Raw genomic sequence first — 27,723 nt, 5'->3', positions numbered from 1 at the left:
CACGGCCGCCCTTAGTCTTCAACAGCGTCTTCCTCGGCACGCTGGCGTCTCTATTGGTCCTCCAAGGATTCAGCAACACCGAGGTGGGGCTTTGCGCCGAGACTCCTGTCAAAGAGCGCGGTGCCACCTAGGCACTCGCCGAAATCGACTCGGGCCCTTCGTCAACCTCGGTGAGGTCGTTCATGCTCTGGTTGTCGTAATCGCCGCCCTGCGATCCGTACTCAAATTTCTCCTGCTGCGCAATGGCTTGCGCCGACACAATCTCGGCCAGACGCTTCAGTCGTGGGGTTTGCAGCCCTGTCCATCACGTTAGTTTGGGCCCACATAGGCACGAAATAGTAAAACGACGACGTACATGAGGGGGTATAAGTTTCTAGAGCCGTGATGACTCTGGGTTCGGCGATTTCATAGGGACCGCTGTCGTCCATATCGACAGCCTGGAGCAGTAGGACGTCGCTCTTCTCCGTCACGCGGGAGGCGACGGCCTTCATGATCTCGCCGTTGATGGGCTGCTCGTAGTCGGCAACGAGATATTGGTTCAGAAGCTTCTGAATCTGGTTGGGAGAGAGCCTAGATGCCGAGTCAACACACGCCGTCTAGGGCAAACAGGGGACAACAATTTACTCACATCCAGCAAATGTCCTGGATAATTTCAATGTCGTTCAATGTCGCCTTCTTAAGTTGCAGGAGCTTGGTGGCTTGCTGCAGTAAAAGGTTAGCCTGGTCGTCTGTACCCGACTGGACAAGTGCTGCCTACCATAAGATGTTCGAGCTGGAGAGTGCCCTCAGGCATGTCGTGGCTCTTGCACCACTCTTCAATACGAGTGATGTTGTAGTTGATCTGCAGCCCACGCTTCCAAGAGAGGAAGTTGCGGCGCATGAGCAGATCGTTAAACGCTGTTACGCCAACCAGCCGGAGGAGTTCGGTAATGGTCTGGGTGATGATGGTGTCCTCGAGGTAGTAGGCCTTCATGGCACGGAAGACACTGTTGAGCAGGGACAGGAGGTTGTCCATGCTGTATGCGGGTGTTGAGTTGGTCTGCAGGAGCTTGCCAAGGAACCTGTTGTTTTCGTTCGTAACGAAGCCTGGCAGGGACTGCGATTCGATAATGGCAGGGATGATCATTTTGTGTAGCTTCTTCTTGAGCACCTTCATCCACGTATGGTAGATGTTGAACTCCAAGCTCTCGAGATCGTGCTTGACAATCTCCAGCAGGCGGTCGTACTCGTAGTTGTCGGTCTTTTGAGCCTCGTACCAATCCTCAGCCAGGAAGACGAAGGAGAGCATCTCATGCACATTGGAAAGCCAGAATGCGCCGGGGTTGATGGCCTCCTCGCCGTCGTGCTGCATCACCTCTTGCTGGATAGACTGCATGACGTTGGCAAGGAAGCGCTCCGACTCTTTGACGAAGCCGTTGTTCCACATCTCCGACGTCACTAGGTTGATAAGGTACGAGGGGAAGAGCACCTCCTTGTCTGACGGCGGGGGGTTGGTCGCAGGGGAGGGGATCTTCAGATTTCGGATGAGGCCCAACGTGACCTCCTCGTTAAGGCCCTCCTCATCGGCAAGCAGACCCTCGAGCTCCATCTCAATGTTGTCCACGCCGGGGACGAAAGTCGCACCAGATAGCGTAGCTTGGCGACCCAGGCTTGGGATGGCCATCGAGACCGGGCGAGGATTGTAGGCATTGGAGTACCTGTCCATATCACGAGGCTCAGCTCCTGCGCTTCGTCTCTTGGGCTTCTTAGATGACACCAAGTTGATCAAGCTAGCTGGTTGAGGAGGAGGGGGCGTGGCGCCATTGGCCAGCTCGCCGTTGACGGGGACGCTTCTCCTTGCCAGTTCCAGAGCCTCCTGGAGCTCTGCCAGCTGCTGGCGCAGCGAGTCTTTCTCGGCCTCGTGGCGCTGACTTTCCTGGCGAGCCGTCTCAAGCTCGGTGCTTGTGGCGCGCAGAGAGTCCCGGAGTCCCCGCTCCTCGTCCTGCATCCTCTTGGCATTGGCCGCCGACTCGTCGAAGCTCGCCTGGAGCTTCTTCATCTCGTTCTCCATTGCCTCGAGGCGGGCTGCAGCAATGCCAGCTTGGTTAGCCTCTCCCTGCAGCTCCTTCGTCCGGGCCTCCAGCGCGTTGTGTCGGTTTCTCCAGATGGTCACCTGGCCCTCGTAGTTCTCCACCTGCGTCTTGAGCTCCTTGTTCTGCGCCTTCATGGTGCCCAGCGACTGCGTCAGTTCCACAACCTTGTTCTCCAACTTGTACGAGATCTGCTTGAGATCGCGTGCCTCGGCGCGGATGACCTTGTACTCCTTCCGGGCGCTCCTGCCACGCCACAGGCTCTGGATGATGACCACTTTCCTGCGGTATTCCCTCCACGACCGGAGTTGTGTCCTTGACCGCCAGGCTCTCTGGATGATGACGGCGGCGTTGCCAACCCGGGTCTCCATGATCTCCTTCCGTCGCAAGAAGCCTTTCATGGCCGCCTGGGCAAGGATGACGTCTTTTCTGATGCGCAGGAATTCCTTCCTCTGCTTTTGGCCGCGCCAGACTCTTTGAATTGTGGTGGCTGCTTTGACTGTCCGTAGTGCTTGGGCCTGCTTGCGAGCGCGATAAGCTCTCGCTGCGGCCTGGAAGGAAACGATGGCAGCGCGCGCCGCTAGATATCTCTTGCGGTAATACTTGGCCTTTAGGTTCTTCTGGATCAGAATGGCGCATTCGTTCAACCTGTTGGTTCGAAGGTTTTCCAGAAACGCGAGCATGCCGGCGCGAAAGAAGATCTTAGTCAAACCTAGCTGATACTTGTCCATGCCCTTGCCCGTGCTGGCGCCTAGAGCCTTTGTCAAGATTGCGTTTGCCATCTGCCTGATCTCAGAAGTCCACTGCGTTGAAGGCACGAGCATGTAGTACCGCAGTGCGAATTCCTCGTACGTCCATCTCGTAGGGTAACCCGCACAACTAATGCGAACAGTCTCCAGCACACCGCAGGCACGGAGCTGGCTCAAGACCATGGGGCCTTCGAATTTCCACGCCTCCTTGGCTTCGTTGGGCTTGATACACCGAATGTAGTGCACTTCGGTGTTGTTGATCGTATGCATCAGCTCAATGAGCGACGACTTGAAGATTCCGCCGAGAGTTGGCTTGCGGTTGACTGCGACACCAATCCGCCTGCCTGCCGTTGGTTTCACCGCATTAGAGCTCGCCGACGCCAGATCCTTCTCCCGCACGGCCGAAGCCGCCTCCAACACCGAGCCAAGGAATTTGTTGGTCGACGCGCGAAGCACTGCCATGTGCTCGTCCGGAACCGTGTCACGGTTCTTTTCTATGAAACCGTCCGACTCATACGTGACGTCGATCGCATAGTGGCACACGGTGAATGCAGACTTGCCAAATCTCGGCTTCTTGTAGAACTTGTTCTTGTCGGCGGCATAGTTGTGGTGTAGTTTGGTCACAAACTGTTCGTCGGAACCCATAGGGAGCCTCGACTCTTCGTCCAAAAGCGAGAGGATGCCCAGCTTTCCCTCGATCAGGTCGATACATGGCTGGTTATCGGCAAAGTCGATAAAGGTCCAGTCGATCTCCTCCCTGAGATATTCCTCCTGCTCGAGTTTGAAAACGTGCTGGTTGAACTCCTGCTGCAGCTTCTCATTGGCGTAGTTGATGCAAAACTGCTCGAACGAGTTCTTGGCGAAATGCTCAAATCCGTAAATATCGAGGACACCGATGAAGGAGCTGACTCTGTTGAGCACTTCGTCTGTCGCAAGACTCTTGTTGATGATCTCGACAAGCCAGTCGAAAAGACTCGAGTAAATGAACTTGGCGACAGAGTCTCGGACGACGATGGCCTGCGCCTGGGTCAAATTCGACGTGATCTTCTCCCCGCGAGTGATGAGCTGCTTCTTCACAATCCACTTAGAAAACTCCGTGGCATCAATGCCCAGGATCGCGCAAGCCTTCACTAGTGAGGGCTCGGTTGGCGAGAGAACGCTGTCAGTCCGGGAGACACCAATTTTGACGTTGCCCAGGTGTAGCAAGCCAGCAAGCAGCTTGAACGTGTCGGTTTGTTGAGCATCGGTCACACCAATCGTCTTCAGCGACTGTCTGGTCGCATTGAACTCGGCCTTGTCGTCTACACCATCGATAGTCGGCATGTTCCCTTGGTTTAGATATTCAAACTGCTCGACCCGCATGAGATTCCACTCCTGGCGCTCCTTGTCGGACACACCGGCGACCAGTTGGTAAAAGATGTGGTAATTCCTCTCTTTCAACGGCTGGAAAACCAACCTCGACCGCTCCAGCAGATACGTCCTGATCTTGGCGCCGATGATGTTGGTGCTCTTGTCAAACATAATCTCGATGTACTTGCCGAAACGCGACGAGTTGTCGTTTCTCGTCGTCTTCGCGTTTCCGAATGCCTCCATGATGGGGTTCGTCGCCAGGATCGCCTCCTCGGTCTTGCTCATGGCTTCCGGGCCCCTTTTTGACCTTGACCCGGGGCTGTCTGGCGATTCTCTGGTCGCGAAGTATCTCATGATGTATTTGGCACTGACAGTCTTGCCGGCGCCCGATTCACCCGAGACGACGATGGTCTGGTTCTTGTTGTCTCGCAGCATATCCCTATTTCAAGTCAGTCAACGCCCGCCCTCGAAAGCGCGCCACCGCCGCCGCGGAGTTCGTACATAAAAGCCTCCTCAGCTATAGCAAACAGATGAGGCGCTTGCGTTGCTCTCTGCTTCCCGGCATATACCTGCACCATGCCGGGGACGTAGAGAGAATCCACGCGAGCGAAGGGGTTTGTTGCTATTAGCACGATGCCCGAGTAAGTGTATATCTCCTTCTGGGCATATCGGAGACGAATTGCCTGCAAGACTGGTTGAGGTGAGCGCTGTCAGCATCCGGCTTCCACAGTTCCGCCCGAGTCGTTGGATATATTTACCAGCTGGCTCGTTCAAGTGGGATAGATTTGTCAAGTCGTCGCTAGCTTCGAGCATTGTCGGGTTCATCAGCGGGGGAAGTGCCGGGTCGCTGCCCGACTGGAGGCCCCCGGCGGAAACCTCGACGGTCTTGATCTACAGCCAGCGAGGATGGAGGTTTAGCCAAGTGGACGTTCGAGAAGACGCCTTGCTTTGCACTCTGGTGGACGCGACCGGGGAGGGCCATCTTACCTCGCCATTTTCGAGCTCGAAGATAATGTTAACTTTTGACCCAGCTATCGACTTCTTTATGACCTTGGAAGCAACCCAGCCCTCGGTTGCGTCGGGCTGCCATGCTCGAGTGCCCACATCATAGCTCTCCGACATTGCATGCGACGGGGGGAGGCTGAATCTGGGAAGACGGGGAGGTGGTGGTCAGAGAGCGGTCGGCGGCTTCAAAAAGCCAAATCTAGCCGCGAGCTGCCGACGGGAAGGCGATGGTTCGATAGCTAGGTTGTTGGACTCGCGAGAATCGAGTAGTGCAGCGGCAGCGAATCAAGGGACGAGTCTCTGCTCGAAACGAAGACATTCATGGGCGACAGATGGGGGCCGTTGGTCACTCGAGTTTCGACCTGAGCCCTGATGGTCAGATGGCGTCGACAGCGCCGATCGACGGATAAAAGACTTGGACGCGTGAAAGATGCCTGTTTGATTCCTCGCAAACGAGCTTCGGCAGCAGGACCTAACTTAGGTATGGAGTAGGAGGTAACTAAGGTACGTGTAAAATGTCTGGGCCCATCTTTAGAGTTTAGGGGCTGAAAAAAAAGGTGACATGGGTTTGATAAGTCGGCCGATAGGAGAAGCAGGCCAGAGCGTGCTTACGCTGTATCCCAAGAGCCTTTGTTATTTATTACGCTGCGCGCTGTGAATCAGTACGAGCACGGAGCACAGGCTCGAGGGCGCAGAAAGAGGAACACCGTCACCGCCGCCTGCAGAACGGGCGAAAAACAACCAACTCTGGCCTGCACAGACGGGCACTACTGGAGCACTGCAGGCACGAGAAGCCTTACTGTCTGCCTAATTATTTAGATCTTTGCCTTTACGAAAGCCATGCAGCTTTTACTGATCAGTCAGTACCATACTTGCACTTCCTAGCATGTGGCGCATACTTACTGTCATTACGTATTACATACTCGGTATCAATACCGATTTTAGCGTCCTACGTGTGTAATACGTGTTTTGGTGCTGATCTTGTGAGGTGCTTCAGTTCTTTGCTTCAACCCTACGACCAGCCAGGTGATAGGACACTTCTAGAGAGGACTATGAATCCCTATTGCATTCTAGAAAAGCCAGGCACACTTCATCAGCCACTAGGGAATGAAGCATGCCAAAAAATACGTTTTTGTTTTGCAGTCTTCTTTCCCGTCGGTCCATCTCTTTGGTGGCGCCGGGAATGCCTTGGGGTAATGATCGAATGCATTAAACCGCAGGCCCCACTCCAATGCAGGGGGACGGGCCACTCAAAGTGGGGCATTTGTGTTGAAACGCCAGCTCTCCAACCACACAGAAACGCTGGGGACGACTGACTGGCTCCGCCGTCACCGATGATCTGCCAACTGCCAACGCTCGGGATATGCTGCCGAGGGTAAAGAGGAAAGACACTGACGGGCGGAACAGATGACCAACATTGGTTCTATCCCGTCTGACAATTAACGAAATGCAGATCACGTCTGACGAAACTCCTACTCAAGTACACTAGGCATCCAAAACCAAGAGAAATGAACAAGCAACTCTACCTCACGGCGGGTTTCTCTAAGTGGACTGCGGGATATAAAACAAAATACCTAAATTTGCCTCTTGCTCCCGCCGTCCGGGGCGGCAACCTCCTTTTTTCAGTTAGACTTACGGGCGACCTACTGACAGATGCTACAGTGTCGGTATTCGTACTGCTAGTTGGCAAAAGGTACGATGGTAAATGCGTGCACTGTCTATTCATGACTTTGGTAAACACCTACCAAAAACCGGCATGGAGGAGCAGGACTCAGGACAAAGATTGTATGAGAGCCTGGGAGAAATCCCCCCAAGGCCTGTTGAATTGCGCATCAGTCTCTCGGAGAAAAGAAAAGAAAATTTAGGGCGAAGGCGCAAGACAGCGAGGCCATTTCAAATCTTCGTTGGCGACTGACTTCTGGGAGACATCGCCAGATTCGCTTGCGTCTTCTAGCGCGTCTAGCGGAAGTTTCTAGCGCAAATATTTACCAATTCTATTTCCCTTCCGCTCCGGCTCTGCGGCGGTGGGAGAAACACCGCGGCCGAAAACAAAAAGGTCCCATTGGTAATTTCCACGTTGAATGAGATGAGAGAGCCCGGGAATGAATTGAATGCCACGCTCAACCCCTGGAAGTGATCATCCCGAGAGCAACATCTCGGCGTTTCAGGCGCATGTAGGAGGAGGAGCGAATATGTGGTTGGTGCATGTGGCTCACTTTTCCAGGATGCAGCCCTGCACTCACTTCGGCCTTCCGGCCGCCTCGCTTTCGAGACAGACACACAACGCCACATGGTTCCCATACTCCGTGCATTGTATGATATTCTACGGGTTACGGATACACCAGGATGAATACTGTATACTATCTTATATACATTTACGCTTTGGTGTGTGGTTGCGTCCCCCGCTCAAAACACAAAGAAGAAAGAAAAACACTAACTATAAGTATAGCACCGATCCATGATTTTGTTGAACTCCTTTTTTTATGACCGTGGTGTTTTTTTCACCCATGCCAATGCCATTCATATGCTGCCGGGCGCCTCATGTTGAAGTTTGGACTCCGCGACTCCAAAATACACAAAATCCGGAATAAAGTCTCGCCCGTCGAAATCCAATTCGGCCTAGTACAAAACCCGGGTGAGAATGCGAGAGTTGAGGGAATTCAAGCTGTCGTGAATATCCTTGATATCGTCTGGCCTGACGTCACTAACATCGGCCATCAGATACGCGATATCACCCTTGCTATCCGAGATCTGCTTGTCGACATTATGCTCAGCCAAAATCTCATTGACCTTGCGCAGAACTCCGGGAACGTTGCGATGGATATAGATGACCCGTGCGTGGTTCGGCTCATCAGGGGTCAGCGAGCGCAACGTGACCTCGGGTACGTTCACACTGCCGATGGTGGTGCCTTGGTTGATATACCGTACGAGGGCGTCGCTGACCTCGACGCCGATGGCTCGCTGCGCCTCTTCGGTGCTGCCACCAATATGAGGTGTCAGGATGATGTTGTTGAGGCTGCGCAACTCCTCACCCCAGATGTTCAAGTCGCTGGTGAAATAGTCGCCGTTGGCGGCCGGCTCGTTAGGATACACATCCAATGCGGCGCCGGCAACTTTACCGGCTCGCATGGCCTGGATCAGAGCCGGAATGTCGACAACAGTTCCGCGGCTGGCGTTGATGAGGTAGGAACCCGTCTTCATCTGCTCAAGCTGCTTGGCAGAGATCATGTTCTTGGTCTCTGGTGTCTCGGGCACGTGCAGGGTGACAAAGTCCGCTTCCTGCAAAAGAGCCTCCAGCGTCGGCACCTGCTTCGCTGTTCCGATGGCCATCAGGCTGAGGACGTCGTAGTAGATGACCGACATGCCCATGGCGTCTGCCAGAACCGAGAGTTGCGAGCCAATGTGGCCGTAGCCGACTATTCCGAGTGTCTTGCCTCGGATTTCCCAGCACTTGGAGCTCACCTTGTTCCAGGTGCCTCTATGCATCTCAAGCGAGCGGTCGCCCAGCTGGCGGGCGAGAGTGATAATCTCAGCAATCACCAGCTCGGCAACACTGCGGGAGTTGGCAAACGGCGAATTGAAGACGGCAATGCCATTCTTGGCGGCATAGGCCAAGTCGACCTGGTTAGTACCGATGCAGAAGCAGCCGATGACAAGGAGGTTCTTAGCCTCCCGCAAGACCTTCTCCGTCAGCTTCGTCTTGGATCGGATTCCAATGACATGAACATCCCTGGGTCCATGGTTAGCTCATGCACCGATCTGGCAGATGTGGTCTGTCCTGGCCGAGCGAGGTACGGGGTGGACAGGGGACGGAAGGACGGCGGCTCACCTGATCTTCTCAATGAGCTCGTCCTCGGAGAGAGACGTCTTGAGAAACTCGACTTGGTATCCCTGGCGCTTCAGAACATCCCGACCGGTCTGGTTCACGTTCTCCAGGAGGAGGATCTTGATGTCTTCCGTGTTGAATGGCTTGAGCGCCTTGGCCACGGCCCTGTTTGGCAGTCCTCCGGCCGCGAAGCCATGACCGGCTGAGGGGGAGTGAAAAGTTGTGGTGGGGGACACGCTGAGGCTGTACGAAACCGCCCGGTTCTCTAGGGGTTGGATGATGTCTCTTGCGGCCGCCATGATGAGATGGTTGAAAAGAATGAGTTGGTGGGTATGGACCTTAGGTAGGAATTATGTGCCTCAATTGATTTCCTGTCTTGTGTGTTTTTGGCAAGCAATTGCTGTCTGTCCTTTTGACTTTGTACAAACAGAAAGACGGAAACACTGAGAAGTCTACCTACCGTATATGTAAGTGGACATGCAATGGTGGGGTTGTATGAATGCTTTATGGCGGGGTTGACTCACACACAGGCCGGGTCGTTGAAAATCTTTCTGGGCCGCCTGATGACGGAATGCAAAACCCCACGCCGCTGTCGCCGCCTCGGGCTTTACTGCGTTGGTCGTTTCCCAGCCCTTGAACGCCTCACCATCCACGGCCGAATTGCTCTGTTTTGATGAAAACTCGCCAATAGGGCACCTCCCCCGAGCACGTAGTGGTTTTAAATGAAAGGGCTTCAATCGTAATTCGTGATATATGTGCCTACAGTACCTACCTAACCACTCATCCCTAACCTTATATCCTTCCTTATTTTGGGCTACCAACCTTGATGGTATCTATCCTGTAGATGTACTGCTACTATATCGTTGATCTTAGTGCAACAACAAAGAGATCCCGTCCAGTACCAATAGTCATAAAAGTGCGTGGGTGGTAGGTCATTGAAATTCCTCTCGGCGCCGGCACCGCGGAAACCGTTAGTCGCCACCTATCCGACATCACCCAAATATCGGAACTGCCAATTAAGCATCTTGCATGGGACGGTGTAGGGCTCCGATGATCCAAGCTGCCGTGGCCCACAGACCCTGCAAGCGATCAGTCACATTGCACACCCGGTTGGCAGAGAGGAACTCGAACAGTCGTCTTTCCAGAGGCCCTAAATTACTCAGCAGTCGATTCTCCTCCTATTGTTTATCAAATAGCAACGTGCAAGTCCCCCTTACGCACGACGTGTCTTGGCCTAACCAATATTCGCTTTTCTGCGTTAATGGAACCATGAAAAAGAGGGTCGGTCACCGTTCATCGAACACTCAGCCGCCTAGGACTTTGCCACCCATCGGAAGCGACCAAAACATCAAGTTCTGTAAAGCAAATTCACCTCAAAACATCCTTACTGACCGGCCGCGAACCATGCTCTATTGACCCATTACGCTACCCACGTGCCGCCTCCATCCATCCCAAAGCTGAGGGGGCTGCCAGAAGGCATTTGTGTTTGAAAATTATCCTTGTTGTGGTCCCCCATGTAGACGGGGGTAAAGATGAACGGAGTATCCCCTTGATTAAACCGAGTGGTGTCTCGCCAGCTTAGCTGCATCGCATCTAGCTCTGTTTGCACTCAGCAGCCTCCGGCTTCGGCTTGGTGCCATCCTCCTATACATTGTTAGTCTGTGTCCAAAACATAGTCAACCGCGTTTGTCAGGACTCACATCATCCTCCTCGGACTCATCCTCGTCGTCGTGGTCCTCGCTGTTGTCATCGTCGTCATCGTCGTCATCCTCATCGAAGTCGCCCTCCTCCAGGTCGTCCTCGTCAAGCTCCTCGAAGGCAAGCGCCTCCCCAGTGAACCAGTCAATCGCACGAGGAATCAGCTTCTCCTTGATATCCTCGCCCAGCTGGTAGTCGAGTTCTAGGCGCTCCTCGATGTCAGAGGCGGCATCGTCATCATCTTCTTCGGTCGGGGCCAAGGGCGGCGAGAAGAAGTTGAAAAACGACTCGGTCGGCACAGTCTTTTTCACAATGCGGGTTTGCTTTGTGTCTAAAGAAGGTGAGCGGTTGGTCGTGAATGCATCGGGGAAAATGCATGATACTTACTCTTGTTGCGCTGCTTCTTTTGCTCGACGCGGACCGTCAAGTCCTGGCCATCCTTCCACTCGATCTTGTCTCCCTCGGCGTGGTCGTAGATGAAGTCGCCGCCATACCCGCTCTCGTTCTGATAGAAATATGTCTTGGTGACCGTCTTGTTGGTGAAGAACGGGTTCTCGGCGAACTCGAAAATCAAACGGAAACCGGGCTTATCAAGATACTCCATACGGATGTCGGTAAGAGACTTGAGGGCCTCCTCATCACGATCCGTGATCATTTCGGCAAGTGACATCTGGTTCTTCATGGCAGAGAGCCAGAATTCGGGAATGCCGGACACCTTCTCGGCCGACTCGGCGGGCTTGGCCTCCTTGACGGCAGCGCCCTCGTCCTCCTCCTCGTCATCCTCCTCCTCATCTTCCTCACCGGCCAAGACCTGCTCCTCGGTCGGCTCGTTGTTGCCGTTTACAATAGAAGAGCGCTGCTCGTAAAGAGGGGTAAACTTGGCAAAGTACTTCTTCTCGAGCTGGAGAACCTCCTCCTGGAACTCGGCCTCAAGCTTGGAGTGCTCCTTTTGGATGCCTTTCAGGCCGGAGACGCGGCGCTTGACCTCGGTGGGAAGCGACTCGATGTACCCTGACGAGCGGCCAACGAGCGAGCCCAGGCGTCCCTGAATCAGAGACACGAGCTTTGGATTTTGGGCGAAGATAGAAGCAGCGGCCGCCCGGTCCAGGTCCTCTGCGTGAGGGGAAGCAGCATCAGTCTCGGTACTCTGTGGTGTAGAAATACAATGCCGTGTGCGTTGGGCAGCAACCGCTTGTGACTAACCTTCCTTGATGCTCGCAACTCCGGGCTGCTGAGCGTGCGATGAAATCGGAGCATTGCTTGCTGGGGTGTTCTGAGGGGTTCTGACTCCGAGGTTAGTAGGGCTTATCGCGAGCCGACGGCGGCCAGCTAGCGGCGCTGTCAATCCATCTGGAGGAAGAAAACTTACGGGGCGGTGGCCGGGTCTGGCCGCTTGTTTCTGATAGGCTCTGCCATGGCGACTACGGTGATGTCGAAAACGACGCGATCTGTTGGAATGCGGGAGGGAATGTGTGACCACGATAAAGCGAGCAGGCCGGCCGAGATGTGGTTTATGTTTGAGGAGACGAGGTTGTGGGAAAAAAAAATAGAGAGATGGAGGTGCTGTTTGTTCCGTGCTTGCGAGTGCAGGAAATGTTGGGGAGGGGGAAAAGCTATGGGTCACTGGAAAATTTGCGGGGCAATCCTGGTTAGTGCGAGGCAGAATGCTCCAATGCTTTGCTTCGGCTTGTGAATCGCGACAGCATGGAACGTTTCCCCTCTATTTTGCTCTATCATTCATTCCATGCCTCGCTTTGCCACGCACTGCACCGGCTGTGGAATTTTTACACATACATGGTTCTTCGCCTCCTTCCTGACGCCAAAATATCCGACTTTTGCGTCTTTGCGGCCACGAACAAATTGTTCAGAAATCAATTCAACGCCGATACTTCCGTAAAGGTTGATACTAACCAGTTCACCGCCCTCCCCCACTTCAGGTTACGCACTTCCGTCTTGGAACGAAGCCATATTATCTTCGGCTTCCCCCACGTGCCCGCAGTTTCAAGGTTCAGCAATGAATCTAAATTTTGCCTATCTTCCTATCTTCGCCCCTTTATTGTAGGCACGCAGAGCGAGTAGTTTTCTTTTTTAGGGCCCATAAGAGTGTTTTGAATCTTTGTTCACTGAGCCTGCAAGGGCCAGGGATCGTCTCAACTATTCCTTTTTTTTTTTTGCAAATCTAGACCTCGAAAGAGAAATTGTGAGGCAGCGACGCCCCTGGTTTGGAGTGATTACGATGACTTGAATCCCGATGCCACTCCCCCAGTGGCTACTCATAGCATTCAAGCACATTTTTCTCTATCTAACTGTATTTTCTTTTTATATGGTTGGGTGTGTTTCTTTTGGGTTTGAGACACCAATGGCAAGGGGTAAAGCTATTTATCGGGAAGAGCGCATCGCTTGGAAAATTGATACCAACTCCAAAGGGGCGAAAGGGAGGGGTAATTTGAATAAATCGACAGCCCGAGGTTTCCAGCCTTGAATAACTCTCCGCCACCAGTGGGTCGGGTGTGTTAGCCCCTTGGCCAACCTGGTTTGGTTGTTATGGATGAGGGCAGCCAACAGTGCGTTCTTTCTTATATTGGATTTGGGGATGTTCTCAAGCTTTTCTAGTATCTGAGCTCCACAGGGCGATATATTGTTGGAGGTCGTGTCAAGAAAACCATGGTCTTTTTATGCATTTATTGCACGAACGCCAATATGTTTGTACAGCACTTCGTACATTCCTGTTTGTAAATGAGGTGAGAGAGTCGGGGACGCCTATGGGCATTTGCTTCACAACAAAGTAATTTAGTTTGTATTGCATGGAAAATGAAATCCCCCAATGTTACGCGTAAGTGCTGAGGTCCCTTTGCTCACCGTTGATCCATTACAATCCGATCACCATCTATTATCTTCCATTCTTGAAGAACCGAGTATATAGTCCTGAATGTTTGTTAGCGGGCAACTTTCCAAGATCCGAACGGCCTCGACAACTTACTACTCGTCCTAGGGGTTTTTCGCTGAGGGAGGTATTAGCTATTAGAGTCCCCTATTTTGAATCTTCACGGCCTATCACTTCTTTAGAAACTCTTCTTATAGTCTTTCTTAGCCGATTTATTTGCTCTAGTCGTTTCCTTCCTTCGAAGTACCACACTAACAAGCATTCCGGAATTGGAGTGACAGGCAATCATCAGCCCAGAGATAGGCAAGTTTTCTAAAGCATTCGGCTCTGTAATACAAAATCTGTGTTGTAATCTATCTCCAGTAAGATAAGGTAGATACTAGGGTGCTAAAGAGAATATCTCCTCAACAAAAGGACGATATTCATACACGGTAACTTTACATGTAATTTTATGTAAATGTGTCTAGGCACTCGCAAGGGTTGCGTGTAATAACGTTACATTACACGTTATGGTTAGTTATACTTTAGTAAGGTAACCAATGACCTCCCGGTCTGCCACATAGTATGGAGCTCCAGAGCTGTCTCTGGCCCACAGCGGCAGGCCAACGTCTTGCAAGTGCCACAGGCCCCGCCAATTGGATTCGAGAACTTGTTTCTCGACATCTTCGATCAACGAAAAGCACCAGACAATACGAGAAGTCTTAGTTGCCTTTGCTTGACTTGACTACGATGCGTACACGGCGCGCACACTTTAAACCCCGCGACCAGTTTTGCTAGCAGCAGAAACAGCCGCCGCCGCTGCCATGGACCGATTCACAGACACACTGGCGCAGGAGGACCACCAAAACGGGTCATACGCGAGCAACCACGGCCATGGATTCTACCGTCTCCAGTCAAATGCCAGCAACCCCAGCATCTTCGAAGATGTGGAGATGGCGCATGACGAGGTTAGGCATCCCGCTGCCCTACCTTAGTTGACAATGGCCAGGGCTTCTAACATTGGATATCACAGCTCTACTCGGGCCCCATGGCCGAGTCCCTCCCAACAAGTGTCTCAGCCTTCAGCCACCGTCGCGGCCGTGCCGACTCGACCAGGAGCTTCTCGTTCTACCAAGACGATGAGGAGGATGAGGGCGAGAACGAAATCGAAGACCGAGACGAAGATATTCGGTCTGTGTCCGAGTTTGGGGGGTCCGTAGCTCTGGGGCGTGGGCGTATTCCGGTGCACGACGATGAAGAGGGGATATCGTTTGACGACGATGTGTTGGACGAGGAGGACTCAGCAGACCTCGAGCGGCAGGCCGCCGATAACGACTACGTCCTCCACCGAAGGTCTTCTACACAGTCTAGAGACTCTGTTCGCAGCAGGCTTCTGCGGCACGACAGTGGATTGTCGGGCAGTTCGCACGGGATCGGCCGCAACAGCCAAAAGGTCTACATGGCCAACGAGGACATGTACATTGCCATTGCTGGATTTCGCACAAGCCTTGTAGGCCTCGCCGCCTATTCTTTCATATGCTTTACCACTCTTGGACTTGGCTGGCTCCTGTTTCGCTGGCTGCCTCGGTGGCACGTCAGATTAATAGGGAAGCCGACGTCCCTACGCGACTGTCAGTGGGTTGTAGTTGAGGTGTGTAGCCCCTGCTGTTCAATTGTCTCACCAATGTACACACCCACTCGAGGAAATCGATACTGACGCCATCATAGAACCAATGGAACGAAATGGCGATCCTAGAAGTCGAGTCCAGACCGTACGGCAGGCCGCTCACGTCCGTGTTCGGGTCTCCTGGGAAGCTGGACTCGTATTTGATGGACGAGGATAACGACCCCATTCTTAGAGATCTGCGAATGCTTAACTACCGCTACGTGCGCTTCTACTTCCACCCTCTCAAGGACAAGTTCCTTTTGTGCAATGGATGGAAAGATCCCCTCTGGTCTAATGTGCGAGAGATCCGCGTCGGCCTCGACAGCGATGAGAAAAGCCACCGCGATGTTGTCTTCGGCAGCAATCTTGTCGACATTGAGCAAAAATCAACCTTCCGCCTATTGGTTGACGAAGTATGTGTTGTCTCGAATGAGCAATGTTTGAAGACGTGCTGACTCGACTCGATCTAGGTATTCCACCCATTTTACGTCTTTCAGATCGCCAGTCTGATTCTATGGTCCATGGACTCCTACTTTTACTACGCTGCTGCTATTTTTGTTATGTCAGTGGGCAGCATCATAACAACCTTGGTTGAAACACGATCAGTAAGTACTTTTTATTGTCGCCTCGAGCGTCTTCACCGTGTGTGTGCTAATTTGACCAGTCTATGAGACGGCTCCGTGAGATATCTAAGTTTGTATGCGACGTAAGAGTTCTTCGGAACGGATTTTGTACGCGCCCAAGTTGGAGCCAAGAGATCCAGGCGGATGGCTAACAAAATGGCAGGGCGCTATGTCTCCTCGGGTGATCTCGTCCCTGGCGACGTATACGAAGTTAGCGATCCAAGTCTTGGCCAGTTTCCTGCTGACAGCCTTCTGCTCAGTGGCGACTGCATTGTTAATGAAAGCATGCTTACTGGAGAATCTGTGCCCGTGTCCAAAACACCGGCCACTGATGAGACGCTTCGTAACTTGGATCTCTCCGCATCGGCGGAGCTGCCTGAGGTCGCCAAACATTTCTTATTTTGCGGCACAAAGATTATCCGCGCTCGACGACCCCAGGACTCGCCTGACGAAGAAGCCGTCGGGCTTGCTATGGTTGTAAGGACCGGCTTCAACACTACCAAAGGTGCCCTTGTCCGCTCAATGCTCTTCCCCAAGCCGTCGGGGTTCAAATTCTACAGAGACTCGTTTCGATACATCTCGGTGATGGCATGCGTGGCGTTGGTTGGGTTTATGGCGTCTTTTGTCAATTTCATCAGGCTCCGGCTCGAGTGGCATTTGATTGTTGTGCGGGCACTTGATCTCATCACCATTGTGGTGCCGCCGGCATTGCCAGCGACTCTCACAATTGGCACAAGCTTTGCCCTTAGCCGTTTGAAGGCGAAGAGGATATTCTGCATCAGTCCTCAGAGAGTGAACGTGGGCGGCAAGCTTGACATTATGTGCTTCGACAAGACTGGAACTCTTACCGAGGAAGGCCTTGATATTCTCGGCGTTCGCGTGGTCTCGCGGTCGACCAACCGATTTAGCGACACGTTGAGCAGCCCAGACGTACTCGTCCCTAACCAAAATCACGGATCAGGTATCGAGGACTCGGGTGATACCCTGAAGGCTGCGCTCTACACCATGGCAACATGCCACTCTCTCCGGTCAGTTGATGACGAGCTTGTCGGAGATCCCATGGACCTCAAAATGTTCGAGTTCACGCGGTGGACGTTTGAGGAAGGAAACATAGGTGGAGGCAACAACGAGGATGAAGAGCAGGGAACTCTGCATCCTGCCATCGCCAGACCCCCGTCTGGGGCAAAGGACGGCGCAAATGGCTCCCAGCCGATTGCCGGACACGTAAGTGCCACAATTGCTTGATATCTTGGCCCGAATTGCTAAATTTTTACCAGACGCCCTTTGAACTAGGGGTTCTCAAGTCCTTCGAATTCGTGTCCCAACTTCGTCGGGCAAGCGTCATTGTCAGGACATTTGGTCGGCAGAGTGGAGATATTTTCGTGAAGGGTGCTCCGGAGTGCATGAGAGACATCTGCAGGCCCGAGACGTGTAAGTGAACATCAGATGAACTCAATAGCACAGAAGGATGCTAACACACGCGTCAAGTCCCCACCGACTACGAAGAGCTCCTTGCACATTACACCCATAAGGGATACCGAGTAATCGGATGTGCAACCAAACACGTCAAGAAGCTCAGCTGGGTAAAGGCCCAAAAGATGAAGCGCGACGACGTTGAATCCGGCCTGGACTTTGTCGGCTTCATCATTTTCGAGAATAAACTGAAGCCCGCCACGGCCCCGGTGTTGAGAGAGCTCCTCGAGTCTAACATCCAAGCCGTGATGGTGACCGGAGACAACATCCTGACTGCTATCAGCGTTGCCAGAGAATGCAGCCTCATCAATAAGACAGCCCACTGCTTTGTTCCTCGTTTTGTCGCTGGCAACCTGAGGGACCCTAACGCCGAGCTTGTGTGGGAGAGCATCGACAACCAGGTCTACCAGCTGGACGGGAAGACGCTACTGCCTCTGCCGGCTCCAGCAGAGGGGGATGCATCTCTCCCGTACGACATTTCTAACCTGCGCAACTACTCCCTGGCCGTCAGCGGCGACGTGTTTCGGTGGGTGGTAGACTTTGCGTCCCCCGAGGTGATGCGGAGGATGCTGGTGACGGGCAAGGTATTTGCGCGCATGTCTCCAGACGAGAAACACGAGCTGGTCGAGAAGCTCCAGAGCATCGATTACTGCTGCGGCTTCTGCGGGGATGGCGCAAACGACTGCGGCGCTCTCAAGGCGGCTGACGTGGGCATCTCGCTGTCGGAGGCTGAGGCTTCAGTGGCGGCTCCCTTCACGTCCCGAGTCTTTGACATTCGCTGCGTGCCCGAGGTGATTCGCGAGGGGCGAGCGTCACTGGCTACAAGCTTCAGCTGCTTCAAGTATATGAGCTTGTACTCGGCCATCCAGTTCACCTCGGTTAGCTTCCTGTACGCATCGGCATCCAACCTCGGCGACTTCCAGTTCCTGTTCATCGACCTCGCCCTAATCTTACCAATCGCCATCTTCATGAGCTGGGCCGGCCCGTTTCCTGAGCTGTGCCGAAAGAGGCCTATGGCCGATCTCGTCTCACGCAAGGTCCTTACACCGCTACTGGGCCATGTATGCATCTGCATCTTGATCCAAGCCATGGTATTTTTGTCCGTACGGCAGCAGCCCTGGTTCATGCCTCCTCATGTCGACCCGGAAAAATCCAACATTGAGAATTCAGAGAACACGGTGCTCTTCCTGACATCATGTTTCGAATATATATCAGCAGGAATAGTGCTCAACGCCGGTCGCCCTTTTAGGCAAGGCGCATTGCAAAATTGTAAGCTACTATAGTTCTGTTTATCGTTTTACTCTCCTACACACGCTCTTACAAATGGGACGGATCTTACTGACATGTTCGTCTTTTAGGGCCTTTCGTTGCCACGATCACCATCACCCTTCTCGTTACCGTTGTCATGGTTTCCGGCACAGTCCCTTTCCTAGAGAGTCTGATGCAGCTTACTTATATCAGCTGGGACTTCAAGTTCTTCATTGTCGTTCTCGGTGTATCCTATCTCGGCCTGGCATATATTGGAGAGCACTACGTCTTCCAGCGGCTAGCACGTCTGATCGGCCACGCCAAGCAGTCTTTCACCAAGCAGTCCAAAAACAGGAAGCAGCACAAGGTCATTCGAGAGCAAATGTTGTTTTAAAATAGAGTCGTTGTTACGCATCTACCCGGATATACCCCCCAAGACGGGTTGATTTGGCTTCTCTACTGGGCTTGCATAGAAGCGAACTGGCGAATAGGATTAGGCATATGTATATTTGCGCTTCTTGATTGGATAGGAAGAAAACCCAATGCTTCATAATATGCATATTGCGTTATGGAGAGCGGCGTGAATCAGTATGCCTAGCAGCTTCAACTCTGCCTCGCTGCCTTGGTTCTCATGCAAGGTTAATCAGAGTCCTGGTGAGCGGTAAAGAGATGAAAGCCTACGAATCTATGGCGCTGGGATCAATATCTATGCGGGCTTTCTTGGCTATGTTGCAGGTGATATGTTTGCAGTGAGGAAGTTGCATTTGAGACGCCTTAGCATGGTGTACACTACCTTTCCCATTCGGTCGTGTTTGGTTTCTTGGCCCCTTTCATTGTTTGTCTGTGCCCCTTTCTATGTGTGTCACGTCATAGCTTACTACATTACAAGGGCTCCGCCTAACCCCTCTCCAATCTGGCTGGGAGAATGCTGCTACCCTGGAGCTGGCTTTGGATTTCATGACTTTTCATTGCTCATTGCAGTGAACCATGGGTGGTACCGTACCCTAGCCAGATTGTAGAACTAGGCGGCCCTTTAATCCAACTGCCTACTTGCCTATCTACCTGACTTAACTGTGTTCATTTTAGTGTGTGTGTGATGGGTATAAGCCGTTTCATTTGGGAAATAGATCTAACTGCGGAAGTGACTCCTTAAGTAGAGGAAGCAAAATAGGAAAATACCTGTGACCTATCCACCTGATCGTTCAAGGCTCTCCATTTCAAGTGATCAATGAGTGTCCTAGAGCAAACCTTGGGGTGATGACCTTTATAGGTATAACTTGCACGGTACCCGGGTAGCCAAAGTACCAGCCGTGGTTGTGATGGTCGAGTCGGCTTGAACCTCAAGCGAACCTGGAAAGGGCGGGCTATGGTAACAACCCCACGCCAAGCAGCCGCGTAACTGTAGGTTTCTTCCTGTTCTCACCGCTAGACTCCCTTGAACCGCACTGATTCTGCAAGTTGTTGTGGTGTTTTTGTCGTTTGAACCCCTCAACTTCTTTAGACGGCGGTCAGTAAACTTGGCAACTAGCAACCCCCCACGCCCCTTTTATTTCGTAGACAAACCTTAAGGGAAGACCAATTTGAACTCAGAATTTGGGGGCGGCGGTCAAAACGGTCTTGTGATGGGCTATCTCTGGCAGTCCAAGCCTCAGCTAAGAAGAACTATGGGATGGCGAACTGCCTACCGCGGAATGGTGTTCAAGTCATCCCGCCCTATTTACTTGTCTGGGCCCATAGGGGTGTGATAGCTTCACCGTAAGAGTCCCTGCAGGAGTGCTTCGTCCCAAGTGACCCTTACTGCTGGTTGTCAACAGCCCCCAGGGCCTACTAGTCATGGTCTCGACCGTGAAGCGTCTCCAACCCCTAGAGGCCCTTGTAGAGCTCCATGCCCCAGACATGATATAAGATACGGCCTGGGTACTTTCGTCGATACACCCCCCTATGTCTCCGAAGTAGAGACGGAGGAAACAGACGAAATGTTTCCAGACTGGCTCATCGAAACGGTTATCGATAGTGGCTACCTGCCCGAAGCCGTGCTACGTATGGGGGTCCGGCGGTAGTTCGACAGTCGTGCGGCCGAGACTGCCTCGTCTTCGGTTGGCGCTACCTAGGCCCGGAAGATGGGGTTTGTGGCCGAGTTGCGCTAGCGCGAGATGGCCATCGAGACCACGACGGCCAATGGACAGCACTATGAGGTACCCACGCCCATCATGGCGGCCGTCCTGGGCTCGCTCATGAAGTATAGCGGCTGTCTGTTCCTCAATGACAAGGAGATGCTAGCCCAGGCTGAAGTCAACATGCTGCAGAGCTACGTTGACAAGGCTGACATCAAGATGTAATGCGTATCCTGGATCTCGGATAAGCAAGCAAACAAGAGAACAAAGAAGACCCAGTATCACTAACCAAGGATTAATTATATCCCCATGCCTAGCTGTGGCTGGGGCTCTGCGACCTTGTTTCTTGCCAGGCGCTTGCCCGACGCGACAATCATTGGCTTTTCAAACTCCAAGACACAGAAAGAGCACATTGTCGCAAAAGCTAAGGAACAGGGACTGGGAAATGTGCGCGTCATCACCGGAGACGTGATTGACTACGAATTCGAGCACGAAAGCTTTGACCGAATTCTGTCTGTCTCGGTAAGAGCACACACACACACACCTCTTTCTTCCTTTTTACTGCCCAACAAGTTAAAACTCACACATGACCAAAATAAATGATGCTCGAGCACGTCAAGAACTACGAGCTGCTCATGGTCAAGACGGCGAGAGCGCTCAGGCCCTGCGGGCACTTCTTCGTCGACGTCTTTGGGCACCGAGACACGCCGTACCACTTCCAGGAGGACTGGATGTCGACCCACTTCTTGACCGGAGGGACCATGCCAAGCCAGGACCTGCTGCCGTACTTCCAGGAGGACCTAACGGTCCAGACGCAGTGGTGGGTGGACGGCCACCACTATCGCATCACTGCCGAGGTGAGCTAGAACGGCCTGAAAAAACCCCGAGAATGCCCTCGGGCTGCTGACTGACAAGCAAGAACAGCAACGATAACAGCACTGGGTGTTGAACTGGAAGGCCAATAAGTATAAGGTATGGCCGCACCTGGTCGGCGCGTACAGGGAGGAGAATGCGAGCGCGTGGTTCAACCGCTGGCTGGGCTACTACCTGGCGATTTCCGAAATGTTCGAATATGGAGAGGGGAAGACTTATGGAGTCATCCACCTTTTCACGAAGCGGCGGAACTCGCCACCGCAGGTTCGAGAGTGAGGCTGGGTTTGGATATGTCCCCTTTTCGTTAGAACGAATGTGACGGAGGGGGTCTCTCTAGTGGTAGTAGTCTGTGGTAATTTGTGTCTTGTATATGTCCCCTAAAGGCACCGGTGGCCCGGATACGGGCACACCCCAAGGTTCGACGCTTGACGCCCGTATAAGGTGCTGCGTGATATGTACAATACAATGCCTCCCGCCTAGCCATCCCCAGTCTCGTTTTTTTTGCTTAGTGGTCCCACGGGTGCTTCCAGCCGAGGAGGACGGCGCCTGTGGAGTTTCAATGTTAGCGGGTGTGGGCAGCAAAGTTGCGTTGTCGTCTTCGTCTTCGTTTTCTTCTTGGGGATAATAAGTACCGTCTTTCTTCGCCCGGTAGAATAGCTAAAGACAGGCTAGCAGTCAGCGCATGTTTCTGGAGCTCGACATCGCAGGCACACTGCACGTGCCATGGGCGAGATAGGTAGCGGCGGTGGGCACATACGAAAAACCACATGCTTGCCCCGAGGCCTGTGCCAAAAGCCTTGTAAACGAGGCCGGGTTGTTTGAAGTACCAAGCTCCCCTCTGCCGGAAAGTTGGCCTTGCGCTCGTTGGTTCGGCCATTGCGCTCGTCGCTGCCGTTGAGATTGTTAGCTAACACCAACAGTAGCAATTGAGCAGGCAGTCGGGTTCGGGAGATACTTACGGATGGGGGGTATCGCGAGCGAGGAAAGCTCTGGGGATTGTGTTGTGTTCCGGTCGTCGGATTCACGGGGTTAGGTGAAGTCAGAGGCCCCGAAGCAGTTCGTCTGGCACTTCGCTCCGTTACCGACGCCTTGAAATTAAGGCACAAACTATCCGTAGGTCCACCTCAATCCGCAGCTTGCAGCTCGCCGCCCTGCTCTCAACGCGAAATGCAGCTTGGCATGGTCCGTGCTCTTCAATGAAAGCACGCCCGTCCAGCAAGGTGCATGTACTGTACTGTTTGTATTCCGTACTGTGCCAGAACAATTAACCTAACCTTTTCCAGTGTAGACGTCGGCACTCTGTTCCTTGGCCGAACCTTGACCTCGAAGTTCTCGATCCGAGCTGGACATTCGACAAACCTACCTAGCCTGCTTGCCATGTCACAGATGATGTCCGGCTGAGCAGGACGCGCCATTTCTCTCCCCTCTCCTCAATTTAAATCTAAACCCGACAACTAAGGCGGAGAGCATTCGCGCCCGCCCTCTTTTCACGGCGATCGAGCGACATCAACCGCCTTCCGTTTAAGCCTTCTCAACCCCATCGCGACCGACTATGAGCGCCCCCGAACCGCGAGATGCCGGCGGTGTCTCGTCTTCTGTCGCATTTGCTCTCAAGAACCAGCGGCCGAAATTAAGCTTCACGGGATGTTCCAGGATCACCGACTATGAGATACTGGGCAAGCTCGGCGAGGGCACCTTTGGGTGAGCCACTACCTACCCCCCTCCCCTCCCTTTCCCCCCACACTGACCTCTACTTCCTGACACGCGAACCAATGCTAACAGGCGCCCGCAGAGAGGTCCATCGCGCGAAGTCGAAGAAGACGGGTGCTGTGGTTGCGCTGAAAAAGATCATCATGCACAACGAGAAGGACGGAGTAAGTGCCTGCCGCTTCCCTCGCCCGTGTCTAATCCCTCGACCCATCTAATTTTTGCAATCAAGTTCCCGATAACGGCCCTGCGTGAGATTAAGCTGCTCAAGCTTCTCTCCCACAAGAACGTCTTGCAACTGGAAGACATGGCTGTCGAGCATCCTGTTAGAGCCAGTAAGTGACCGCATGTCTTCTTGCCAGAATCTCTCCCACTAACGCGCCCGCAGCCGATAAACGCAAGCGTCCCATCATGTACATGGTGACACCGTACATGGACCATGATTTATCGGGACTGCTCGACAACCCCAATGTCCATTTCACGGAGCCTCAGATCAAGTGCTATATGCTTCAGCTGCTGGAAGGCCTGAGGTACCTCCACACGAATCACATCCTCCACAGAGATATGAAGGCGGCCAATCTTTTGATAAATAACAAGGGCATTCTGCAGATTGCCGATTTCGGACTCGCGAGGCACTATGAGGGAGACGTTCCTAGACCAGGAAGGGGAGGAGGTGAGGCGCGGCGCGATTATACGAGCCTCGTGGTGACGCGATGGTATCGGCCGCCCGAGCTATTGTTGAATCTAAGGCGCTACACTACATCCATTGACTTGTGGGGCGTCGGGTAGGTGCCTCCCATTGGGTCCCTTTTTTGTTGAATGGTACTAATGCAGTCGACAGGTGCGTGTTTGGAGAGATGCTGGTTGGCAAGCCGGTTCTGGCTGGCGAAAGCGACGTAAACCAGCTCGAGATCATCTTTGATCTCTGCGGGACGCCCACAGAAGACACAATGCCCGGTTGGCGAGGATTGCCAGGCGCCGAGGGCCTGCAACCTCGCCCAAGACCAGGTAACCTCGCACAGAGATTTAGAGAATATGGATCGGGGGCCATATCGCTACTGAAGGAGCTTCTCAAGCTTGATTGGAGAACGCGCATCAATGCTATCGATGCGCTTCAGCACCCCTATTTCCGAAATGCGCCATTCCCAGCGCATCCAGGCGACATTCCCACGTTCGAGGATAGTCACGAGCTTGATCGTAGGAAGTTCCAGGATCGGAGAGCCGCTCTACCACCTGCGCCGAAAGGAGGTGAGGTGGGCCGTGGCGCTCTGGAGGGCGGCACGGGGCACAATGCTGGATTTCACAATGCCGACGGCTACGGCTCTAGGAATGGCCTTAATGGTAGTCGTTACCCGCGAAGTAGGCCGTCCGGGCCACCTGACGAGCGCGTACCTGCTTGGCATAGGGAGCGAGGACTGCCGCCGCGACCCCCGCCGCCTGTTGACCATTCTAATGGCTGGGATGCGGCTAGCGACCACACGGACAGCTATCGGGATAGGGACCGCGCGCCCAGGCCACGCCCTGTAGGAGGGAGTCGCCCCGACGTCGACACCTACATTCCCGCCTATAACGCCCATGATCGCGACGCTTCACATCCTAGGAGAGACGAGAGGCGTCGTCGGGATGACTGGGATGACACGAGACGGCACGATTGGGATCGGAGACGAGTGGATTACGAAGACAGGTCCCGGGCCAGCAGGACGAGAAGCCGAAGCCGATCACCAATCCGGGACCGAGATCGCGACCGGGATCGCGAGCGTGACGTCTACCGCAGGTAGAGCCAAGACGGCGAGGTACTGCCTGAAGCATATCTGGAATTGCACACATATATTATTGCATCAAATTCCGCAGCGCAAAGGAACAGGAAAAGAAGTGGAGTTTGTTTTGGTATTTCCTTTTTTTCTTTTGCGAGCTTTAGGGGGTGGTTCTCGGTCGGCACTGTCTATTCTGTTGGGAGCAAGCCCCTTCTATTTCTAATCACCTGCACAGCATCTGGGGCGTACTAGGAGGTGGGTTTACTACGTGCGGCGTTGTTGGTAGGGGTTTAGGTAGATTAGCAGGTAAACAATTTGTTTGTAATTAAAACTAAGAGGGAAATTTTACGTGACCTAGTATACCATTTGACACATGCGGGTTGGGATTACGGCGGTAGGAGACATATGTTAAGCGCTTCTTGTACTATGACAAATAGTCGATTTTATGGGAATTGCCCAATCACTACGGAGATTAGAAACAACCATCGCTTGAAAAGGAGGTTAAAGACAAGATAACCCAGCGTTACGAGTCATCCTCTTCGTGGATGGTCTCCCTCAGCAACCCGTGCAGCCGTCGCCTACTCGTGTTGGGCAGCGTCGCGTGGCCCGAGGCGGCGGCCGGGGCAAACATATCAAACTCCATCGAGCTCTGACTAGAGCTCCACCACTCGTCGTGCTCGACGGTAGCAAGGCGACGGCCGTGGCCCCTATTGGACCTTCTCGGGGGCTCCTCCTGCGTGTCACTACTGCTGTCGCTGTCACTGTCGCTGATGCTGTCGCTGTCGTCCTCGTAGTGGTGGGGAGCAGCAAGCTGAGACACGAACCGGAATATCCTTGCCCATACGTAGCCGAAGAACATGCCTAGGATTACTGCGTAGATGAACTGGCTCAGGGTCCGCGCCCATGGTTGCGGGCTCGATGGTTAGATTTTTGTCGTTTATTTACTTGGGGTGGGGGAGGGAAGGGAAGATAGCTAGGGATACAAAGATAGCTAGGGATACAAAGATAGCTAGGGATACAAAGATAACTAGGGATACAAAGATAGCTAGCAGGGGAGAAAGAGAGAAAGAGAGACAACTCACGTATATTATCACAAGCTTTTTGTCATATCAAACGTCAGCCGCTTTCACTTGTCCGTATCTGAAAGGCAGGATAGAGAACAGGCAGCGAGAGAGAGAAAGAAGAAGCCACTAACCTCGAATTCGTCCGTGATGCTCAACACGATACGCGCGGCGCCGAAGAGCGGCGCTACACAGTACCGCACGAAACCCCACATGGGCGCAAGCAAGGTATGCGCGGCTCCGGCGGCCGTGCCGGCGACCCACGCCACGGGGCGGAGCAGCCACATGGCGACTGTGGACAGGATCGTCCAGGTCCAGGACACCAAGCCCCGCGCGCCCGACAGCACGAGAGGCACGAGGACGACAGCGGCAGAGAGCAGAAACCCCCAGACGCCAATGCTGCTGCTGCTGACGGCGTCCATGACGGCGCCGGTCTCGTCGGTCATGTTGATCTTATCGCCGCCCATGGTTCCAGGCTGAGTGTGCGGCGGGTTAGTCCCTGTCTGCCTAGCACCGTGAGGCTATGTTGCTGTTGGCTTGTTGTCTGGTTCTGGCCCTGGCAACTGCATCTATATCGACCTGCGATGGCGGTTTCAGACTTGGAGGTTGGTGGTGGTTGTCCACCGGGTTTTGGGGAAGTTGACTTATAAGGTTGGTGGTTCAGGGGGAAGGTTCACTGTGGACAACCAATCGCGTGAAAGCGACCTTTCATGCGGTACAACAAAAGGCCATGATTGTGATTATCTGAAGGCGAACACAAGCAAGAGGACGAATTGAACAATCAACACTTGCGCTCGAAAGTTGCTGAGCGGTTCGGCTTATTATGAGACGCCGAGCCCGTTGTTTGAGTTGCGCCTCCGTTGGCATGCGCCGTAAGAACTGGGCTGGACTGCCATCTGATAGAACATCCGTAGCGAGGTCTAGCTCTGGCAGGTACGTCATTTGCAAGCCGTCGCGATGAGGAGACCCGTTCCGTGCATAAAAGAGAAGGGCTTGCATATATGCATAATACGGATAATGTATTCTTGTAAGACATATATAACCGCCACGCAGGCCCCATCCAGTTCGTACTGTACAATTTCCCATTCTGGAACCTCACACAAACCGCTCAAGAGAGCTCTTGTTGATGCATGCAAGCCTCAACCCTCAGACCTCGAGTTATGAGAATGCAGAGACAAACGACCAAAGCTCAATCGCTAATTATCTAGTTGTCGTGCTGTTGAGATTCCTTCATGTGCCTTTGATCGTGAAGCATTTATTTCTATTTCATATTCCATTAAGCATTTTACATTTTTTTTCTTCAGAACCCCTTTTTGACGGGAGCACCCGGTCAACTCAACCTCATAAAACCTCGCTTTTCATACCACCTCGTTCCCAGCAAACAGCTCTGCAACCCAAGCAAGCCAAGACAGGCTACGACACATCTACTCGCTACAGAGCTATAAACTCAACCCGCTCGCTACTTTGACACTCAGAAAAAAAGGGGAAACTCATCATTTCGCCATGGCTCCCCCGAGCGCCACGCCAGCAGCCCAGACCAGCAGCCATGAGGAGGAACAGCAACTAGAAAACAAAGACATCACCATGGGCAACACAACAACAGCCACAATCACAACTACCAAACCAAACAACAGCAAGAAACCA

General features: G+C 53.2%; 9 protein-coding genes across 9 annotated transcripts; 5 read left to right on the top strand and 4 right to left on the bottom strand.

The window, feature by feature from the left end:
* Positions 1–127: 127 nt before the first annotated feature.
* Positions 128–5,290, bottom strand: B0T26DRAFT_748275 (P-loop containing nucleoside triphosphate hydrolase protein; the record flags this gene model as incomplete). The annotated part of the gene is made up of 7 exons (XM_060444949.1): positions 128–297; positions 356–570; positions 629–702; positions 758–4,607; positions 4,670–4,859; positions 4,927–5,059; positions 5,156–5,290. 7 exons carry the CDS (start codon positions 5,288–5,290, stop codon positions 128–130), a joined length of 4,767 nt encoding a protein of 1,588 aa, XP_060300852.1.
* A 2,423-nt stretch (positions 5,291–7,713) lies between these two features.
* On the bottom strand, positions 7,714–9,615 carry B0T26DRAFT_153188 (uncharacterized protein). The gene is made up of 3 exons (XM_060433474.1): positions 9,524–9,615; positions 9,003–9,455; positions 7,714–8,903 (listed from the first exon to the last, which is right to left on the bottom strand). Exons 2-3 carry the CDS (start codon positions 9,296–9,298, stop codon positions 7,793–7,795), a joined length of 1,407 nt encoding a protein of 468 aa, XP_060300851.1. The 5' UTR covers positions 9,299–9,455; positions 9,524–9,615; the 3' UTR covers positions 7,714–7,792.
* Positions 9,616–10,503: 888 nt separating this feature from the next.
* On the bottom strand, positions 10,504–12,257 carry B0T26DRAFT_153084 (uncharacterized protein). Its single transcript, XM_060433473.1, has 5 exons — positions 12,067–12,257; positions 11,901–11,980; positions 11,085–11,810; positions 10,700–11,028; positions 10,504–10,643 (listed from the first exon to the last, which is right to left on the bottom strand). The coding sequence occupies exons 1-5, from the start codon at positions 12,111–12,113 to the stop codon at positions 10,593–10,595; spliced, it is 1,233 nt and encodes a 410-aa protein (XP_060300850.1). The 5' UTR covers positions 12,114–12,257; the 3' UTR covers positions 10,504–10,592.
* Positions 12,258–14,384: 2,127 nt separating this feature from the next.
* Positions 14,385–18,964, top strand: B0T26DRAFT_638561 (uncharacterized protein; the record flags this gene model as incomplete). The annotated part of the gene is made up of 9 exons (XM_060437050.1): positions 14,385–14,528; positions 14,594–15,211; positions 15,289–15,639; positions 15,697–15,831; positions 15,891–15,957; positions 16,013–17,073; positions 17,127–17,280; positions 17,338–18,591; positions 18,681–18,964. The coding sequence occupies 9 exons, from the start codon at positions 14,385–14,387 to the stop codon at positions 18,962–18,964; spliced, it is 4,068 nt and encodes a 1,355-aa protein (XP_060300849.1).
* Positions 18,815–19,689, top strand: B0T26DRAFT_696338 (uncharacterized protein). The gene has a single exon (XM_060441346.1). It carries the CDS (start codon positions 19,311–19,313, stop codon positions 19,587–19,589), a length of 279 nt encoding a protein of 92 aa, XP_060300848.1. The 5' UTR covers positions 18,815–19,310; the 3' UTR covers positions 19,590–19,689.
* Positions 19,690–20,723: 1,034 nt separating this feature from the next.
* On the top strand, positions 20,724–21,833 carry B0T26DRAFT_639629 (methyltransferase domain-containing protein; the record flags this gene model as incomplete). Its single annotated transcript, XM_060437154.1, has 4 exons — positions 20,724–20,905; positions 20,978–21,206; positions 21,296–21,541; positions 21,621–21,833. The coding sequence occupies 4 exons, from the start codon at positions 20,724–20,726 to the stop codon at positions 21,831–21,833; spliced, it is 870 nt and encodes a 289-aa protein (XP_060300847.1).
* A 130-nt stretch (positions 21,834–21,963) lies between these two features.
* On the bottom strand, positions 21,964–22,681 carry B0T26DRAFT_152986 (uncharacterized protein). The gene is made up of 4 exons (XM_060433472.1): positions 22,513–22,681; positions 22,315–22,445; positions 22,190–22,214; positions 21,964–22,103 (listed from the first exon to the last, which is right to left on the bottom strand). Exons 2-4 carry the CDS (start codon positions 22,432–22,434, stop codon positions 22,063–22,065), a joined length of 186 nt encoding a protein of 61 aa, XP_060300846.1. The 5' UTR covers positions 22,435–22,445; positions 22,513–22,681; the 3' UTR covers positions 21,964–22,062.
* Positions 22,682–23,109: 428 nt separating this feature from the next.
* On the top strand, positions 23,110–25,042 carry B0T26DRAFT_748270 (kinase-like domain-containing protein; the record flags this gene model as incomplete). The annotated part of the gene is made up of 5 exons (XM_060444948.1): positions 23,110–23,258; positions 23,350–23,431; positions 23,497–23,599; positions 23,653–24,049; positions 24,106–25,042. 5 exons carry the CDS (start codon positions 23,110–23,112, stop codon positions 25,040–25,042), a joined length of 1,668 nt encoding a protein of 555 aa, XP_060300845.1.
* A 1,171-nt stretch (positions 25,043–26,213) lies between these two features.
* On the top strand, positions 26,214–27,000 carry B0T26DRAFT_696326 (uncharacterized protein). The gene is made up of 2 exons (XM_060441345.1): positions 26,214–26,658; positions 26,724–27,000. The coding sequence occupies exons 1-2, from the start codon at positions 26,310–26,312 to the stop codon at positions 26,825–26,827; spliced, it is 453 nt and encodes a 150-aa protein (XP_060300844.1). The 5' UTR covers positions 26,214–26,309; the 3' UTR covers positions 26,828–27,000.
* Positions 27,001–27,723: the final 723 nt, after the last annotated feature.

This window comes from Lasiosphaeria miniovina (genome assembly GCF_030549165.1).
Source record: "Lasiosphaeria miniovina strain SMH2392-1A chromosome Unknown B0T26scaffold_2, whole genome shotgun sequence".
NCBI lineage: Eukaryota > Fungi > Ascomycota > Sordariomycetes > Sordariales > Lasiosphaeriaceae > Lasiosphaeria > Lasiosphaeria miniovina.
The sequence above is the reverse complement of the archived record's forward strand: the minus strand, read 5'-3'. Positions and strand labels throughout refer to the sequence as shown.

Coding starts and splice junctions, on each gene's coding strand:
- B0T26DRAFT_153188 (XM_060433474.1), bottom strand. CDS start 9,298: ATGGCGGCCGCAAGAGACATCATCCAACCCCTAGAGAACCGGGCGGTT. Junction 8,904..9,002: donor GAGCTCATTGAGAAGATCAG/GTGAGCCGCCGT, acceptor CCATGGACCCAG/GGATGTTCATGTCATTGGAA.
- B0T26DRAFT_152986 (XM_060433472.1), bottom strand. CDS start 22,434: ATGGCCGAACCAACGAGCGCAAGGCCAACTTTCCGGCAGAGGGGAGCT. Junction 22,215..22,314: donor GGGCAAGCATGTGGTTTTTC/GTATGTGCCCAC, acceptor GCCTGTCTTTAG/CTATTCTACCGGGCGAAGAA. Junction 22,104..22,189: donor CTACCGGGCGAAGAAAGACG/GTACTTATTATC, acceptor GAAACTCCACAG/GCGCCGTCCTCCTCGGCTGG.
- B0T26DRAFT_153084 (XM_060433473.1), bottom strand. CDS start 12,113: ATGGCAGAGCCTATCAGAAACAAGCGGCCAGACCCGGCCACCGCCCC. Junction 11,981..12,066: donor CCAGACCCGGCCACCGCCCC/GTAAGTTTTCTT, acceptor CCTCGGAGTCAG/AACCCCTCAGAACACCCCAG. Junction 11,029..11,084: donor AAAGAAGCAGCGCAACAAGA/GTAAGTATCATG, acceptor CACCTTCTTTAG/ACACAAAGCAAACCCGCATT.
- B0T26DRAFT_696326 (XM_060441345.1), top strand. CDS start 26,310: ATGCGCGGCTCCGGCGGCCGTGCCGGCGACCCACGCCACGGGGCGGAG. Junction 26,659..26,723: donor GCAACTGCATCTATATCGAC/CTGCGATGGCGG, acceptor GGGGAAGTTGAC/TTATAAGGTTGGTGGTTCAG.
- B0T26DRAFT_696338 (XM_060441346.1), top strand. CDS start 19,311: ATGTTTGCAGTGAGGAAGTTGCATTTGAGACGCCTTAGCATGGTGTAC.